At 41.4% G+C, this 17,909-nt stretch overlaps 2 protein-coding genes across 6 annotated transcripts; one reads left to right on the top strand and one right to left on the bottom strand.

Annotated features, from left to right (window-relative positions):
- The first annotated feature begins 363 nt into the window (after positions 1-363).
- Positions 364-11,309, top strand: rereb (arginine-glutamic acid dipeptide (RE) repeats b). Of its 4 annotated transcripts, none has more exons than XM_034869684.1 (17): positions 364-719; positions 1,646-1,694; positions 2,297-2,421; positions 3,017-3,116; positions 3,221-3,319; positions 3,687-3,767; positions 3,895-4,045; positions 4,171-4,257; positions 4,358-4,569; positions 4,779-4,937; positions 5,273-5,383; positions 6,254-7,383; positions 8,309-8,513; positions 8,620-9,322; positions 9,439-9,576; positions 9,663-9,834; positions 10,116-11,309. In XM_034869684.1, the coding sequence occupies exons 1-17, from the start codon at positions 613-615 to the stop codon at positions 10,147-10,149; spliced, it is 3,663 nt and encodes a 1,220-aa protein (XP_034725575.1). In that variant the 5' UTR covers positions 364-612; the 3' UTR covers positions 10,150-11,309. The 4 variants fall into 4 exon arrangements, with proteins under 4 accessions (XP_034725575.1, XP_034725574.1, XP_034725577.1 ...); XM_034869683.1 differs by having other exon boundaries at positions 4,776-4,937; XM_034869686.1 differs by having other exon boundaries at positions 365-719; positions 4,376-4,569.
- An 851-nt stretch (positions 11,310-12,160) lies between these two features.
- Positions 12,161-17,316, bottom strand: si:ch211-157b11.14 (uncharacterized protein LOC799552 homolog). 2 transcript variants are annotated; one of them, XM_034869689.1, is made up of 5 exons: positions 17,213-17,316; positions 15,847-16,124; positions 13,195-15,801; positions 12,964-13,080; positions 12,161-12,592 (listed from the first exon to the last, which is right to left on the bottom strand). In XM_034869689.1, exons 2-5 carry the CDS (start codon positions 16,097-16,099, stop codon positions 12,516-12,518), a joined length of 3,054 nt encoding a protein of 1,017 aa, XP_034725580.1. In that variant the 5' UTR covers positions 16,100-16,124; positions 17,213-17,316; the 3' UTR covers positions 12,161-12,515. The 2 variants fall into 2 exon arrangements, with proteins under 2 accessions (XP_034725580.1, XP_034725579.1); XM_034869688.1 differs by having other exon boundaries at positions 13,195-16,124.
- Between the last annotated feature and the right edge of the window lie 593 nt (positions 17,317-17,909).

Below are 17,909 nucleotides of genomic sequence, written 5' to 3'. Positions count from 1 at the left end.
AGAAATTAAGTGTTAACGAGCAGTTGGACAGGTGTACCTAATAAAGTGGCCGGTGAGTGTATATATGTATGTATATATATATATATGTATGTATATATATATGTATGTATATATATATATATATGTATGTATGTATATATATATATATATGTATATATGTATATATATATATGTGTGTATATATATGTATATATGTGTGTGAAGATATCTTTGTGATGTTTACTTTTCGTATTGTATAACCTCAAAACCAGATGTAAACTCGACAAAACTGACAGTATATTAAATTATTAATCACTGGTTTTCTACACGCCACAGCCTTCCGTTAACAGAACTGTTTCTGCGACTTGGAGGTTAATGTCTTACATAATGTTTAATAACCACAGCAGTTCACGCAGTATGCTACGATGTTTGATTCATGGAGGCCTGTGCAGCAGCTGGTGAGTAGCCCCAGTGGCTCCTGGTGCCGATCCACGGCACATGCTCAGTTATGTACACCGAGACAACTTTGAAGGCTAGCTAATAGCTGTGGCTGCTGAGGTCATTGCACTGGGAAAGAAAATAGACCGACTCCCTCCCCTCCACTATACCGCCTCCATTTTGAATAGCCATGTAATGGGGGATTCGCATAGTTTTTGTGTGTATCGCCCACTGTGCTGCGTAGTGTCAACAAGCCACATCCAAACATCCTTCGACATGGACGACTTGTTCAGTCCGCGGAGGTAACTTAATTAACTTACCATTTGCATTTATATTCAAGCTGTTGTGTATTAAAAATGTCTTGATGTTTTGTAGCGTTACTTTAAGAGCCGTTTGTATGAAATAGTCGGAGTGTCAGTGGTCACGAAGTTCGTATCTGGCTAACAAGCTAACCAAAAAACAGCGTAATGTTACTGTCTCGTTAGCAGCTAGCAGCTCCTGTTGGAAAATGTTTTTTGATTGCTTTTATATAGCTAACAGTTATTTCTGCAGCTATTGTTTTAAATAATGCCACTAATGCAGATTAACCATATACGTCGTTGAATAAATCAGCTGTTATTTCCTTTGGGCTTGGCGTGTATTGACATGGGTCGTTGTCGCTATACGTAGCTAACGTTATGTATGTCAATGGCATGTTGTGCATGCTAACATTTATATTCATTATTAAATCCATACTTTAGCTTACAGTTAACCAGGAGACGGAGGCAGACAGCTACTGTCAACCTCTTAGGATCTCCAAAGGAGCACACTGTTCTTGTAATGGTGACCGTAAAAATTAGCAGCTCTTGTATGACTGATTGACAGTCTTCTAAGGTTCTAGCGTCGGATTTCATTCATATAATATAAGGAAACGTCGCAGCTCACAGCTGAGATTGGTTCACAGTGATGGAGGGGCGGGATGGTGTTCTGCTGCTGAAATCAGTGTGTGCAGTAGGAGGAAAGCTGCTCTGACAGCCAAGTTAAAGCCGAACATATTGATCATACGTCTGTGTACATAATTAACTGTAACGTTACAGCGTCAGCGACCCGCTAATAAACAGGTCATAGCAGACTGAATGAATTGCAACACAATTGCATTTACTCTTCCTTTATTCTTAACACTTTGCCAATTTCAAGACTGAAGGTTGAAAATTAATATTAATTCACATGAAGAACATTTTTGTTTCAGGAGCCTGAACAGCACACAGGGCGAGATAAGAGTGGGGCCAAGTCATCAGGTACACCCTATGGCAATAATATTAGGCATTTCAATGAAATTTAAGTTTTGAAATTATTAACACTTACACTTCTCTTTCCAAAAGTTAAAATCATGTATTACTTGTTGGGGGAGGTAAAGAAATAGTTTGTTAATCAACATTTGTAAGATGACAACATTAGAGTATGTGGACCTGCAGGTGTAACGTTAGGTCCTATTATTATTATAATAAAAAAAATAGTCAGACCTGTCTGATTTGTTTGCTTTGTTTGCATGTCAATCAGTATGTATGTAATTTTAAACAATGGGCCTTTCCTTGAATAAATGAGTAAATATCTTATGTGAAACTGATTCTAGCAGTTACCAAACCCCAGCAAAAGTCTATTTAATTATAACAAATTTCTTTTCCTATTAAATACTTGAATTACACATGGTAATAATACACATTTTTGACATTTGAATTACTCTTAAAATGTAAAATTTATGTTTTCTAAAGTGCTTGAATTTGTGCCCTGTAATTCTCCCTTCAAAATATTAATTTTGGCAGGACATTCAGTTGCTGTTCGTAAGGTGGTCTAATGAGTGTTGGTTGCTGTTTTTGTCGTTTCTGTGGTTTCACTACAGGCCAAACTACCAGAGTTGCAGCTGCGGTCTGCTCCTGGTTTACAGACTCAGACAGAGAGTGAGGAACTGATGTGGATGCCTGGGGTCAATGACTGTGACCTTCTCATGTACCTCAGAGCTGCCAGGTCAGCGTCTGCACTATACTGCTTTACATCACTGGTACCTAGGGAACCGTGGTCAGTCGTTAGCTTCGTACAAAGGCTGGCACCTTTGCAAAAGGGGGCAAAAACGATAATTAACCTACAGCCATGTCCTTATTGAACAACAAGATGCAGATGCTATTTAATGCTTTTACTGAATAGCCCTTACTATGTATATGCATTATGTTACATATCTATAAACAAATACTACTTCACTATATCTCAAACCAGTACTAATGGTAGATAAATGGGGCATGATTGCAATAGAAAAAAAAAAGAAGCTTTTTGACAAGGGTAATCATAAAAGTGTCACGAATGGGGAAGTACTTGCAAAACAAAACCAGTCTTGGTCTGGTTATGTGAAAGCAGCCTGCTTATAGTCTACTTTCTCTATTTACCTGATTTATTTGAAGCCTTGCAACCAAGACATGGTTTTAGTTGGGGGAAGGGATTAAGAGAAACACTGTTCACCTGTACTATTAAGCATTTCAGAATCTTTCCTTGGAGTCCTGCTAAATGTTAAACAAGGAAAGTGTAAAAATGCACGCTCAATATCTTTTTCACCTCTTTATTTTTCAAGGAGCATGGCAGCATTTGCCGGGATGTGTGATGGTGGATCCACAGAGGATGGATGTTTAGCAGCCTCCCGTGATGATACCACACTCAACGCACTCAACATGGTGTGGAAAACAACTTGAATAATATTTATCAGTATCCAGTAAATTCAAAGACCCAAAATATTACAGTGCAGATTTACAAACATGTATGTTTTCATCAATCCTAGCTACATGCAAGTCATTATGATGCAGCAAAAGCTCTCCAGCGTCTGGTTAAGAAGCCTCTGCCGAAGCTTATTGAGAAATGCTGGTCGGAGGATGATATGGTAAGACACCTTTAGTAGTAGTGGTGATGAAAATGATGCAAACTGTTTATACTTAGCATGTTTAACAATGCATTGAGGGTAATATAAAAGTTCTCTTTTCAGAAACTGGCAGTTTATTTAACTTTTTTTTCATTCAGCCAGCAGTAAAATAGTGTTTTATCAACCGCTACCTTAGTTTTGAACGGAAAATCAGTCTAGTACTTTGTTATAAATAACTATGTCAGACATATATGTTTATTAAATTTATATTCAGACACTTATTTATATATTACAAGATTAACATTACCTATACAGGAGCCGTTTGTTTCCCAGCTGTATATCATTTAGTTTTATCCACCACCACCCTTCCCTCTTTTTTCACCAACAGAAACGCTTCATCAAAGGCCTGAGACAGTATGGAAAGAATTTCTTCCGCATCCGGAAAGACTTTCTGCCCACCAAAAAGACTGTAATTGAACACTATGTTTTTGCTTACAGAACAATTTGTCATGCATGCCGTGATTACAGTGTAGCTACATATTTTTTAAGAAACATAATTTGGATTGTTCCTAAACGTCCTGTGTTCTTCTCATCAGGGGGAGCTGATCACTTTCTATTACCACTGGAAGAAAACTCCTGAGGCTGCAGGAACCCGAGCTTATCGACAGCAACGACGACAGCCGTCCTCTCGCAAAGCAAAGACTCGCTCTGCGACAGTTCCTGTAACCCCATCGCGAAATTATTCAGGTGAACACTTAGTGTTCCTTTTCTTTGTTTCCCCTATTCATGTCGATCTTCACAGCTGTGCCGTCACTAAGTGTGCAGTCATATGAACAGGACGTCTTCATTGAAGCTGATCTTCTCCTTTGCAGTGGATGCGAGTTCTGCCAGTGAGGATGATCTTGATAGTGAAGATAGTGAACAGGAAGTCAAGAGCTGCAGCCACTGTGGTACAACAAGTGAGTACATGTCTTTATTTGTGATTAATCAAACTCTACTCACTATTTTTAATACATACACGATAATGCTTTAAACGGTTTGTGAAACGATTGCCTAAAGCATTTTATCCCAAAACAGGTTCTAAGGATTGGCACCAGGGGCGGAGAGACAACCCGTTGCTATGCACGACTTGTCGCACATATGAAAACAAACATGGATGTCTGCCGCCAGCTCCAAAATCTGCAGGCGCTCCCTTCATGTTTAAACCTGTTAAAGAGGAAGAAGAGGTGAACAGCAAACATGGCATGAGGACACGGCGAAGCAGAGCACCTGTAAGCCTGAGGCTAGCAGATGAATCACATCATCTTTACTGCTAGTAATGAACACTCAAAAGAAATTGTAGTTGAAATGTCTTTTATATATAAAACAGATTTCACGACCTATTGAATCCGTCCAATGGTTTTACTTACTGTGAAACATGTCTTTCCTGCAAGTGTTTTACCAAAATAAACTACTGATTATTTTTATTTTTTTAAAGCAGCTGTCAACTTTAAGAAGTGGCCACAGGAGGCTCACAGGATCCCCCACCAGTGAGGACCAGCAGTCCAGTAGCCAGCCCTCTCCAAGTGGAGCCACTTCTAATTCTCTGAGATCGTCATCCACAGATAATAAGAATGAATCCAGCAAGAAGACAAACAAGGTAAACATAATCTCCACACGTTCATATGCTGGACCTATGGGACATTTTCTTATCAGACGAGCTGAATTGTTTGAATATTATTCTGACGAGGAACTCTTCAAAGAATTCAGCCGTTGAGCTGATGAAAGGTTAGTTTGTCCCAACCTACATGTAATGGAAATTATACATGCACATTATATGTAAGTGATTTAAACAATGTGGCCCTTGAGGATACATGTAATACTGCTGCAGCCATAGATGTTTGTGAATATCGCCCGTTGAGGTTTTTTGTCAGTCAGCATCCTCATTTTCTGTCAGTAATTAACACCGCTGTGTAAATCATGCTGTGTCCACAGAAGGTAAAAGAGGAGGTAACGTCACAAAAGACGACAAAACGTGTACGGGAGAGTCCTGTTCAGGAGCATGATGAGCCTGAAAAAGTTACACCTAAAAGGCCGAAGATACAGGTGAGATAGAACACTTTGTCAAATATCATTTTGGTAAACACTTCTCCAAAGGGGCCATTTTGTGCTGCAGGACCGGTAAACGTCATACGTAGAAAATTCGGGCAATGAGTTCCAAAGTGTAAGTAGGGCTGTCACAATCATGACATTTTAGTTGACGATCAATTATGATTTAACAATTCTATTGTCTCTTTCTGTTCAATGTATGCCATGCAGCGGTGTTGTTGTGTTTGGCTTTGCAGCTAGACCTAAATCGATGTTGACAATTATTTTTATTATTTATTTTTATTATTTGTCACATCCAATCGTACAGTACAAGTTAGTGAAACAAAATCTCTCCATTAATCCATCCTGAACATTAGGAGCAGTGGATGCTACATACAGCGTCCTGAGAGCAACTTGGGGTGCAGTGTCTTGCTTAGGAACACACAATCTTTGTGGTTTAGGGCTGACCCCCCGCTACCCCGAAGCCACCCAGGCTGACCTGATGTAATAAAAAGGTGGTTCAAGACGGTTAGTTAATGTAGAAGGAGGCTTAATTTTATTTTTAAAACTTAATCTACAACAGAGAAACACAAAATCTGTATCAACCGTTCCCTGCTTCAGCTTCTAGACTGAGGTGGGAAGCATTGCTAACCAGCTTCACTTTACCAAGCAGTTGGGAAGCAAGACACGGGAACTTTACTTTGTCTTGAGGATATACAAAATGTATTAATAGACAAACTAAAACATACATTTGTTACCACTTTGACAACTTTACTGCTAATTTAGTCTCTGCTATTATTGCCAACCCTGCTTTCTCTCTCTCTCAAATAGTAATCATATATGGCTCGGAGTGAATTGGGTTCATTATTTGTTTGTTTGTTCCTCCAGGATCCACGGGGTTTGCGGTCAGAGGGAGAGGCCGAGGTAGAGGAAGAAAGCTCTTCAGAAAGCCGCAGTGCTCAGGACGACGGCAGCAGTGACACCAAAGACATTGATCAGGACAACCGCAGCTCCTCTCCCAGCATTCCCAGCCCTCAGCAGTGCAACGAGAGCGACTCTGACTCATCTGCCCAGCCGAACGGTGGCCCATCAGAGCCTGCTACTGCTGTGCTTGCTGACGCACCAGTCCCACAAGCCCTCCCATCTCAGGGCCATCCCATCACACTTCAGCCAATGCAAAGCACCCACCCAGTTGATCCCGCTCAGAGCCCCCCTCCTCCTTTTCAGGACTCACCTCAGCCAGCTCCTGGTCAGTCAGCTGCCACAGAAGGGCCAAACAGCCGACCACAGCCCGCCTCTCACTCTCATTCTGGTCTACCACCTCTTCCTTCAGCACTGGCTCAGGATTCTCCTCTTTCTCCAGCATTTCAGGTCCCACCTGCTCTAAACCCCGCACAGTCTCTGCAGCCTCATGGCCCGTCACCTCAGGCCCTCCAGCGACCCCCTCCTTTCTTTAGGGAGTCTCAGCTCCCCCAACCTCCTCTGTCCGGCACACAAATCAAGCCTCCTCCCACCACTCCAATTCCACCTTCACACAAACAGATACCACATCAGTCTGCTACACCTTTCCCTCAGATGCCCTCCAATCTCCCTCCTCCCCCTGCTCTAAAGCCACTCAATTCTCTGCCCAACCAGCATCCTCCAGGTGCCCCACCTCCTCCTCTTCAGCTCATGCCACAGCCTTTGCCAATGCAGTCGCTTCCTACCCAGCTTCCAGTGATCTCTCAGGTGCAGACCCACCCTGGAAAAAGCATGACTTCCTCTCATCCACCAGCCTCACACCCTCTCAACTCTGTAACATCTTCTGCTATTGGCCCTGTCCCAAGCCTCCAGCCTTCATTCCCACCTCTTCCTCCGAGACCCTCACAGAGCACTGCAGCAGGACCATCACACATTCAGATTAAAGAAGAGCCATTTGATGAGATAGAAGAGGCTGAAAGCCCACCTTCTCCACCTCGGAGCCCCTCGCCAGAGCCCACCATTGTCAACATGGCAAGCCATGCCAGCCAGTCTGCACGGTATGTGTTTGGCTCATCTTGTAAAAATTGGAAGGTTTTCAGATTCCTATGCATTGTTGTGAAAAACGCAATACCACAGTGTTGAAAAAATGATGCCTCTTTGTTTTATTTACTTTTATTATACGTGTGCGTATCAAATGCACAATTTAAAGAATACATCTATTCTACCAAATAGTCAGACAACCAGACGTTTGAAACAAAATCCATAAAACCTGCAATAACTGACAACTTAGGGGCAGTCGAAAGAAGCTGTCAACACACAAGCAGACCGTCACCTATTTCTAGCAGCATCCAACAGATTAAGAGCAACACTAACATTCATTTGAAGCCAATGTGACAAATGGAAGTCCAACATTTGTTTAGTACTGCTTTGGTCTCCACCACTTCATAAGGAAAATGTATGTTCACCAGATATTTGCTCACTGTCTTGTCTTGGGCTTACGAGTCATTTCTGCTGAAAACAGCTGCCTGCTGTTGACCACAACGGCGAGAAAGAATTAAAATAGTTAAGTTGCAGTACGGAAAACTAAAACAAGGAGCTGAAAAACGAAAGTTTTATAAAGTAGAAATGGACTGTAGACTCTTGTAATTTTCTCTAGCTTCATCACTTGAAGCACCCACTTTTATAGATAAGTAGTCATGTTAAGTATTGTTGCTTTTGTTTTCCTTTACAAATAAGCAGTTCACAGAATACAGTTAAACTCTGGACTTGTCTTATTGCTGGTGTTCTTCCCGATAACTATTATTACTTTGCAAAGGCAGTTCTTGCTGAGTTAATTGATTCCCAGATCTCATTATATGTCTCCGTCATTATAACTGACGAAATTGTTTCCAAAACTACCTTTTAAATGAATGATGTTGCGATTATGTGTGAAGGTTTATTAGTCATACTCAAAAGAAAATGTACATCTGTTATTTCTTTCAGGTTCATCAAACACTTGGATCGGGGTTACAACTCCTGTGCCAGAACAGACCTGTTCTTTACTCCACTTTCTGCCTCCAAGCTGGCCAAGAAAAGGGAAGATGCTGTGGAAAGGTCCAGGAGAGAGGCTGAGCTCAGTGCTCGACAAGAACGTGAAAGGGAAAAAGACAGAGAGAGAGAGAGAGAAAGGGAGACAGACCGAAATAATGTGAGTGCAACAGTCCATTTATCCCTTTTTTTTTTTATTATCTTCTTTGTGACAAAACATGTATTGAGTTGTGACCTGACTTATGTCACGCACTCTTTGCTTTCAGAGAGCCTCCAGTTCGTCCCATGACAGTCGCATGAGCGACGTTCAGATGACGGTTCAGGGCCACGGCCGCCCCTCCTTTGAGCAGCCGCCCACCACTGTAGCGGCTGTGCCCCCATACATTGGCCCTGATACACCTGCTATGCGCACCCTGAGTGAATATGCCAGACCTCATGTCATGTCGCCCAACAACCGCAACCACCCTTTCTACGTGTCACTGAGCCCTGGCGATCCCTTGCTGGCCTACCACATGTCTGGCCTGTACAACGCTGAACCCAGCCTCAGAGAGCGCGAGCTCCGAAACCTCCGGGAGAGGGAGCTCCGTGAAAGGATGAAGCCCGGCTTTGAGGTCAAGCCCCAAGACATGGAAACTTTACACCAATCAGCCAACCCCATGGAGCACTTTGCCAGACACGGGGCAATTGGTCTTCCCCACATACCCGGGCCTCCCCACCACTTTGCACCCTTTCATCCTGGGCTGCACCACCTGGAGCGGGAGAGGATGGCGCTGGCAGGACCTCAAATGCGGCCGGAGCTGAGTTACGCAGAGCGACTCACTGCAGAGCGACTTCACGCAGAGAGGATGGCATCTGTGGGGGCCGACCCTGCTGTCAGGCTGCAGATGCTCAATGTGACCCCACATCATCACCAGCACTCTCATATTCATTCCCACCTCCACCTGCACCAACAGGATCTGCTCGGTCAAGGTGAGTTTGGACTTATTGACTTATGAGTTTTGCTAAGTTAATTAGTTTATTAATTTTAACGTCCGGTTGGGTGAAGTTAACCTTTGTTTACTGTATTATTTTATTTATTCATCCAGGTTCAGGCCCTCATCCCCTAGACCCCCTTGGAACAGGACCACGTTTTGCTAGGTTCCCCTTCCCTGGCGGCCCGATTCCCAATGCTTTACTCAGCGATCTTCCTCAGGATCATGAGATGCTGCGTCACCCACTGTTTGGTTCGTAATCTCAACCCACAGCCTACCACTTGAATACCACTTGAGTCCGTCTCTTCCACTTTGGTCTTTTTATGTGTCTTCCATAGGAGCTGCATATCAACGAGAGCTGCAGGGCCATATTCCCCAGTCTGCTGCTCATCAGCTCCAGGCCATGCATGCTCAGTCTGCAGAGCTGCAGAGGATGGCTATGGAGCAGCAGTGGCTGCATGGGCATCACATGCATGGAGGCCCTCTCCCGAGTCAGGAAGATTATTACAGGTGAGGCTTTTCAATGTCCTATCTTACACTAAAAAGAAAAGAAAATTGGATCTTTCAGTGATTAAAAAGCATCACATTATTATCAAAGCTATGCAGCTTAATGGGACTTCATGTTATGTCAAATCCCTTCATATTTGTGCATTGATTGTTAACATTTTCTCCACCACAGAGCTGAAATTATGGAACATGATTCCTCATTGCTCATTGCTGGTGAAACTCATGTAAAATGTGTTTCACCGCAAAAGTGTTGACCTTGTTTGTTTGTTTCTGTTTTCCAAAAGCCGTCTGAAGAAAGAAGGTGACAAGCCATCTTGAGTGCCAGGTGGTGCATGCCCTGAAATCCTATACTCATACCCAATAGAATACTGTACTTTTAAGACTGTAAGAAAATATGTCTGTCCATTTCTTTTTTTTTTATATATATATTTTAGAAAAATCTTTGTGGCTCTTTATGTGCATTCCTGGTCAGCACTTAATGGGACTGTCAAAGTCCTTTAGACTTTATACTGGTTTTATTATCAACATAATGAACAATCTCACCCATTCATGTGTGATTTAAAGAGACAGATTTTCTCTAACAAACTTTAAAACTGTTGCATATGCAGTGATAAGAATTTGCTGAAAAGATATGAAAACAGACTGACTTTGGTGTGAAGTTGAAATACCTATCTATGATTTCCTTGTACAGAATGACATTTAAATTTGTGTTTGAATGATTGTAACGACTTAGCATGACTCAGCCTTCCTTTTTCACAAAACTAGAATAGAAAGTTGCATTGTGGTGTTTAGACTTTGAAAGCATATTAGAGGTTGGTTTCACACTTAAATCTGCTAAATATTTGTCTAAATCCTAAAGTTTTATACATCAAGATATCTTTTCACAGTATAACCGAAGCTTTTATTCGCTCATTTTTGAGATTGTAAATATTACATGTTTACAATGTTCTATATGAATAAGTACTATTGACATAGCAGTAGATGTGAAGACTTGACCCTCAATTCAGCACGATAGCAGTAAATCATAAGCTAAAACAGTATATGGTATTATAAGGAGAGATTATTATTAATTGGACCATGATCTGTCACTACAGACACAGTTTTATTTTAATGATGTATTTACAACATTTTGATCAGAGTAACTAAATTGGAGAGAAATTCAATCTTAAGCATTTCGATAGAATTTTTTTAAGAACTGCCTCTAAATTCAATATTTATGTCACATAATATGAAAGTGTATCCATTGCATATTTATTTCAATAAATAATTCTGCAATGACATTCCTTTGCACATGGGAGTTCCTCTGTACCAACAGCCTGTGGTAAACTGCCTCTGTTATTTTGTCCACGCTGTTATATATCAAAAAGGGCTAAGTACCGGGTAAACCTCTCTGCATAATGCAGTGGATTAGACTGCATTAGTGCAAGCCTAGGTGTACCAAATAAACTGGCAACAGTGGGTTTATACTGTGAAAATAACAGTATAGTTCCTGTTTGTGCTGGTTTTTTTTTTGCACACATTAACTTGGACAGAGAGGAGTGTATTTATGGTTTTATTGCATTAAATCCATTTATTCCACAACATTCTGATATTTATGTAGAATCATATGTACCCAGTCTTGTTTGACAAGAGATATGAAGTGTTGCTTGGAGATCTTTACATAAATTGTGACAGTGGCAACAACATTTAGGGATAATTCATACAAGCATCTGAGAATGGATATGTCAATTATATTTTGCATTGTAAATTGTAGGCAAATACATAACAATTAGCTATTTTTAAAGACTTTTCACTTCAAAGTATTTTAGATCAGTGGTCCATCCTAGGGGTTTGGAATTAATCTAAGGCAATGTAAGTTGATTACCAGAGTAGGAATTAAAAAAAAAAAACTAAAACTGCTACACAGTTACAATATACTCTGTGTAGTTTCAGGCTGTATAGTTTTACCTTTATATGTATTTTTCTACATTTATGGAATTATTCAAATGAAATTGTCTAAAAGTAGAAAATCCTTCTGAGGTGCCCACAACTTGTGCAGCGTGATGAAAGGTAACAAGTACATGTGACTTTGTTTTAAAGCTGAACAAAGCAGAAACGTTTGGGAACCGCTGTTTTAGACGATGCTTACCCATCATGCATAGCTCATGCAGTCACGTACCTCCAACAAATAGTATGAGCTTCTGTGTTTACATAATGGTCCACACACCAACCTCAGTTTACCCAGAACTGAACGGACCGGATGAGTGGGGAAAACTGTGTGTGTGTGTGTGTGTGTGTGTGTGTGTGCTTACGTGTGCGGGCTTGCATTGTCTGGCATTGTCTGGCATTTTTTGTGAACTATATTCAGCACCCTACTTGCTAGTCTTCTCAATATTAATTGTAAGATGTTTTTGGGCAACAATGGAGGTCTCTGTCAGAAAGGAATAAGCTATGTCAGGCTTTAGTTACACAGACAATACTTATTAGGATCAATTTATTGATGGCTTTCATGGAATTGTAAGAAACGTAGAATGTCACCAGACTAACTTCCTTTGACTAAAAGTTACAACTACTGTTTGCTAACGCCTACCTTTACATGCTGTATTAGAACCCAAAGCATTTCATGGATGGACCCAAATGAAAAAGGTTGGAAACGACTCTTCTCTTCTCTCTTGTGTGTTGGCCTACACATATCAGGGATCATCTTAAGAAGGATTCTTCTTCCTCACATACTGCCGCAGGTACTGGATAGCCGACAGTGCACTCACATTTGCCAGCAGAGCTGAACAGGATTTCAATAAAGGTTACTTTGAAGAATTGGATATCAAGTCACCAAGTTATACCATACTTTTCATGTTCAAGAACTTTAAGCCCCTGGAATGTGGTTCAAATATATATTTCCCATTAACACTTACTATCCATAGTTATGATTAAATAAGTGTTCAACACTCAAAAACTCAGCTCAGAAAACACTGTATTTTTAACACAGTGTTGCTATACTCTGATTGGTGCACAGAAATACGTGACATCACCTTTCAGGAAGAAGCTGATGGAGAGAATTAGTTTTCAGGGCATTTCATGTTTGTATTTTACGTTTAAACTAGTAGATAGATGACTGTAAAAGCAGAATATAAAGTGTAAGTAGTTTCATACCTGCTTTCCAGGCATCAGCAGTTTCTGGATCAGAGGATTTTAACACCCAAGAGGCAAAAGCAATGCAGACCAAACACATATCTGACTGCTTCAGTGTGGAGAAGATGCCTTCTCGTCCTGTCACACACATAAACATGCACAAACACAGTAAATTTCGTTTAATTGTAGTTTTGCTTTAAGTTTTTTTTTTTTTTTACATTCAGTCCACTGTATGAGAGAGCTCAGACTTACTTGTTGTCCGTATACCTTCCAGAAGCCTTTGCTGCACTGTTAGCTCTCTAAACAACTGAGAAGGTGTTGAAGTGACTCTCCTCTCAGTGAGCACTGTTATTGTTGGATTGGCACTCTTCATGGTGATCTTCTCAGCCTCAACTGGGAACACTAATGCACCAGATCTTCTGCACCAGATGCTACCTTTGTCGGGAAAGTGGATCTTCCTTATCAAACTTTTCCAACTGTAAAATCCATGTGTGGCCGCTGCGCCACAATCACTGCCCAGGATGAAAGAGCGAGACACAACTCTGATTGGAGAGATGTCGTCTTCCTCCTCGCAGTCTGCACTTAAGAAAACATAGTTCTGATGTGGGAATGTGAGTTCTCTGACAGTGGGATGAGGACAGGAGAAAATGGGTATGGGTCTCTCATCGCTGCGCTGGTAATCATGAAGGGAAAAGAACGACATTTCGTCCCTGAATTTACAAAGATTGTAGTCAAACACAGGAGCCACTGAGATGTCTTCTGGATCATAGAAGGTGATACACTGCAAGTCCCTCTTTGCTTTATTCTCTCTGAGTAAGTATTCAAACACTTCAGGGAAGGATACTTGATAATGTTCATCCAGAAAAGGTGCAGGTATCAGTGTTCCATCAATGTCGCTTGTGTTTATAACCACATTTTCCTCCATAGATGGACAGCTGCTGAGAAACAGACAGCTCTCATCATTCCCAAGAAGCAATTGCAAAGATGAATCCTCTGTGTTGAGAGCTTGTACGTTGTGCATGCTTTTGCTTTTTGTTATCTGTCTCGGCCATGCAAGTTTGCTTGAAATGAAAGCATTTGAGTCCTGATCCTCAAAACATTCACTTGCTGAGTCCTTTAAAGGCACATGTGTCTCCTTTCCTTCAGAGCCTGTTGAGTCATCTTCCTCATGTACTAAGAAAGGAGAGTCACTTGTGCTTTGTTGATTTTTGCTTTGAAGGTCAGGACTGGGGTTCTTGCTGGCGCCAAGAAACTGTGAGTACTCTTCCTCAAAATCGGAGGTGGAAAATTCACAGCTGGAGCGATCTGGCTTGGATTCATCAGGCTGTGTGAAATAGTCTGAGTCAGCAGTGTCAGATGTATCCATCAGCCCACCATCAAGCAAATTATACTCCGCACTGTTGATCAAACAGCTGAGATCATCTACGCTTGGTGTCACTGTTTCTTGTGTTTCCCTGGGAGGGGTGCTTCTACCCATCCTGAGCTGCAAAATTTCATGTATCGTCAATTTTTCCATTTCATCCCAAAAAGCAGAAATGGCGTACACAGGTCGAGTGTGGCCCGCAGCTTCGGCATATGTTTCGGGGCTGTCGGCCACAGAGCAGAGTGTTACAGTTAAATCGGGAACGGGGAGAAGCTGATCTCCTGAAGAGCAACCAGATGCTGAAAGTTTAACTTCATGTTTTTGGAGTCCAGGTGTATTCGGGGGCAGCGTGCTGTGTGTGTCGTTGTCGCATGTGGAGTTGTCATCTGGCATTTTATCAGCACTTTGGCCAGCAGATGGAAATGTCAGGGTAGGCTGAACATCAGCGCTTTCATGACCTTTAGCGTTGGTAACTATTACATTGCATGAGAGAGTGTTAGCGCAAGAATCCACTTCTCTGTCCTGCGTGTTGTCTGCTTTGGTATTCTCAGTCAGATTGAATAGATAGCTGTTTTCTGTCAGAGACGATGAGCTATGCAGTTGTTGGTGTTCCATAAGAAGATGTTGAAATTCCTCCACTGATTCAGTAGCTGACAGATAGCTTTCAGAATCAAAACGGTGAGCGAAGAAGAACTTGACGTCATCTTCAAGCTCATCAGACTCTACAATGTCAAACCGTAACAGGTCTTTGTTGGGTGTGGATGCTGAGGTGCTTGTATTTTGCGATGTTCTGTCTATTGTTGGCTCAATGTTATTGTCTTTGGTGGGATGAGACATCACCAGTTCTTTTGATAGATTGTCTTCTTTACCAGACGGTACCGGCGATAAATCAGAAATGACTCCCATCTGAAAGTTCTCAGGATCTTCTTCAGCACTGAGATACCCTCCTGATTTTTGTACCAAGTTTTGGTTTGCTTGTGTGACATGCTCTGTGTATGCTCCGCCCTCAGATTCATTTTTATCTTTCATTATCTCAAACTTTAGGCTGCTTTTAAGTGATTTCTCTTGCCCAGGTCTCCACATGTGATCGCCCTTACGAGTTTTTTTTTGTCTCCGTTTTCTTTTCACAGAGGCGGCACACACTTGCTGTCGTGCAGGGCCGTCATTCACTGTCACGAACCAGCGCTCTTTTTCTGCTCTAAAAGCTCCTCCACTCACATCCTCAGTCACAGTAATGTCTGTTGTGTGCGGCTCATTCACATTTAGCTCTGTTCGGCTGCAGGGAAGTGGGTCAGATTCCTGTGTGGATTTGAGCTCACGAATGTCACTCTTCATTTTCACATCTCTATCTGAAGACTGAACGTTTAGTTGCTCAGTTTGCGGTGTGTCTGAGATGGGGTCATTTGTCTTCTCTGTGTTGTGCTCTGCTGTGGGGATGGGGGTTCCTTCAGGATGATTAAGGCATAGTTTAGCTTTTGTGGTAAGATCATCTTGTCCTTGACCACTCTGAATACACTGCACTGATATATACTTTAAACAACCTGTGCAGTTCTCTTCCTCCATGCAACATCCTGCAGCGCTGCTTTCAGAGTCATCCCAGTTTGCAGCAGAGCTTGGCTGTGGTTCCTGTTGGCTTGTGCTGAAGACTGAACTTTCTGAATCCTCTGATTCACTTAGGCTCGAGCTATCGTGGTAGGCGAGCAAAGGCTGCAGCACACAACACTCCTCACAGTCCTCATAGAAGCTTGTCCAATCATATTCTGCAATGTGCATGCTGTGATCTAAATAATCCATTTTGATACCTCACATGCTCTTCAATCTAAAGAAAAAGAGGAAACGTGAAGATCAGTTTTAGAAGATTGGAGATTTAGGTATGTTGCCTGCAAAATGACTTTTTCTTTTATCTGCTGGTTTCAAAGCGTCACTTAAAGACTGAAACAGACTGAAGAAAATAGTCAAACCTGCTCTGAAATGGTTGATGTAAAACAAATAGATTTTAATTATCTTTGTAATCAACAAATCTTGCGTAAAGCAAGAAGCATTTTGTCTGCTTAAGATCATGTTCTTCAGAGGGAATTTTCTCTGTTGCCATCAAGATGCCGCAATATTTTACCTTTTTTTTTAAAACTAATTCTTTTATCCTTTCTATAATTTGACTTGTAAATGGATGAAATCTATGTTTTTATTTTTGTTTATGTATCTACTTTCTAGGGTATAGGCCTATATGTAGGCTTGTGTGTGTGTGTTGTTTGTTACTAAATGGTACTTGTGGGACTAGTCAAGTTGTTAAATTGAATTGAAGTAATGAAATGCAAGGAGTAGCATCCTTTCGTACCTCCTACATCCTTGGCGACCTCGCTGAGTTATAGTTGTACTTCCATCAACACATTTGAGTTAATATAGAGTATGCATTTGTCTGGAGCTCAACATTGCTTGTAATCAGCTGTCATTACAAAACTGCTGTGCAGAAGGAAAAAGGTTCTTGTAAAAAGCTTTAGAGGTTTTAAAGCAACAACAGAAACTGTGGTCCCAAGCTCTATAACACAGCCCAAAATACTCAGATCATATGACCTGATGTTTATATTCAGCTGTCCAATGTCAGGACACAACATACAGTATTAGCTTAACAATCATCATCGGTGGGGGTCATTGATGCAATGTAATATACGTAAACAAAAATGAAATATGATCTTACATGAAATAACGCCAACTCAAATAACCTTATATTTTGTATTTCAACATCACAGTTCTGAAAGTAGGATTTTTGCAACTGCTCTACATCAAAGTCAATGAAGGTCTTGTCTATTACATTATTTATACAATATTATTATTATTATTACAATATTATTAATCCTTTGGCTACAGTACATACATGTTAATGTGTTTCTGTCGTAAAAAGAGACCTACCTGTTGCAGAAGGACAACGGTCCAGTTCGAAGGTGTCCGTACTTTCTGTCTACAGGGACATTTCAGTTCTGACGTCCGTCAGTCCTTGCTTATGTCAGACTGTGGCCTTGCACTCAGGGGTTATAAATAGAGTAGTATGTCCAGTCACATGTAGCTGCAAACATCCGTCCCTCTATTACCAGAGGTATGACATTTCAGTACCCTAAAATACAAGGTCCTTCTCTGTTATTAGAGGTGAGATCAATAATAAATTCCATTATTAACATGATATAAGCTCAAGGACACAACACTTTTTTTAAAGATAATTTTTTGGGCCTTTTATGGCCTTTAATTGATTAGATAGCTTAAAGACCAGAAACGGGAGAGAAGGGGGACAACATGCAGCAAAGGGCCGCGGGTCACATTCGAACCCTGGCAATTAAGGACTCAGCTTACATGGGGCGTACACTCTGCTAGGTGACTAGAGGTCACCCTGACACATGCCACATTTTGAATGGGTCATGGATATTTTATGTACAGCGTATAGTGCATTTGAATTGTCATCTGAAAGGCGCCAGGATAGCTCAGTTTGTAGAGCAGGTGCCCATAGTTAGAGGTTTACTCCTCAACGCAGCAGGCCCAGATTCAACTCCAACCTGAAGCCCTTTGCTGATTGATTCCCTCATCTCTCTCCCCCTTCATGTCTTCTGCTGTCCTT

This window comes from Etheostoma cragini, chromosome 4, assembly GCF_013103735.1.
Source record: "Etheostoma cragini isolate CJK2018 chromosome 4, CSU_Ecrag_1.0, whole genome shotgun sequence".
In the NCBI taxonomy this organism is placed as follows: Eukaryota; Metazoa; Chordata; class Actinopteri; order Perciformes; family Percidae; genus Etheostoma; species Etheostoma cragini.
This window is presented reverse-complemented; position numbering and strand designations above follow the sequence as displayed.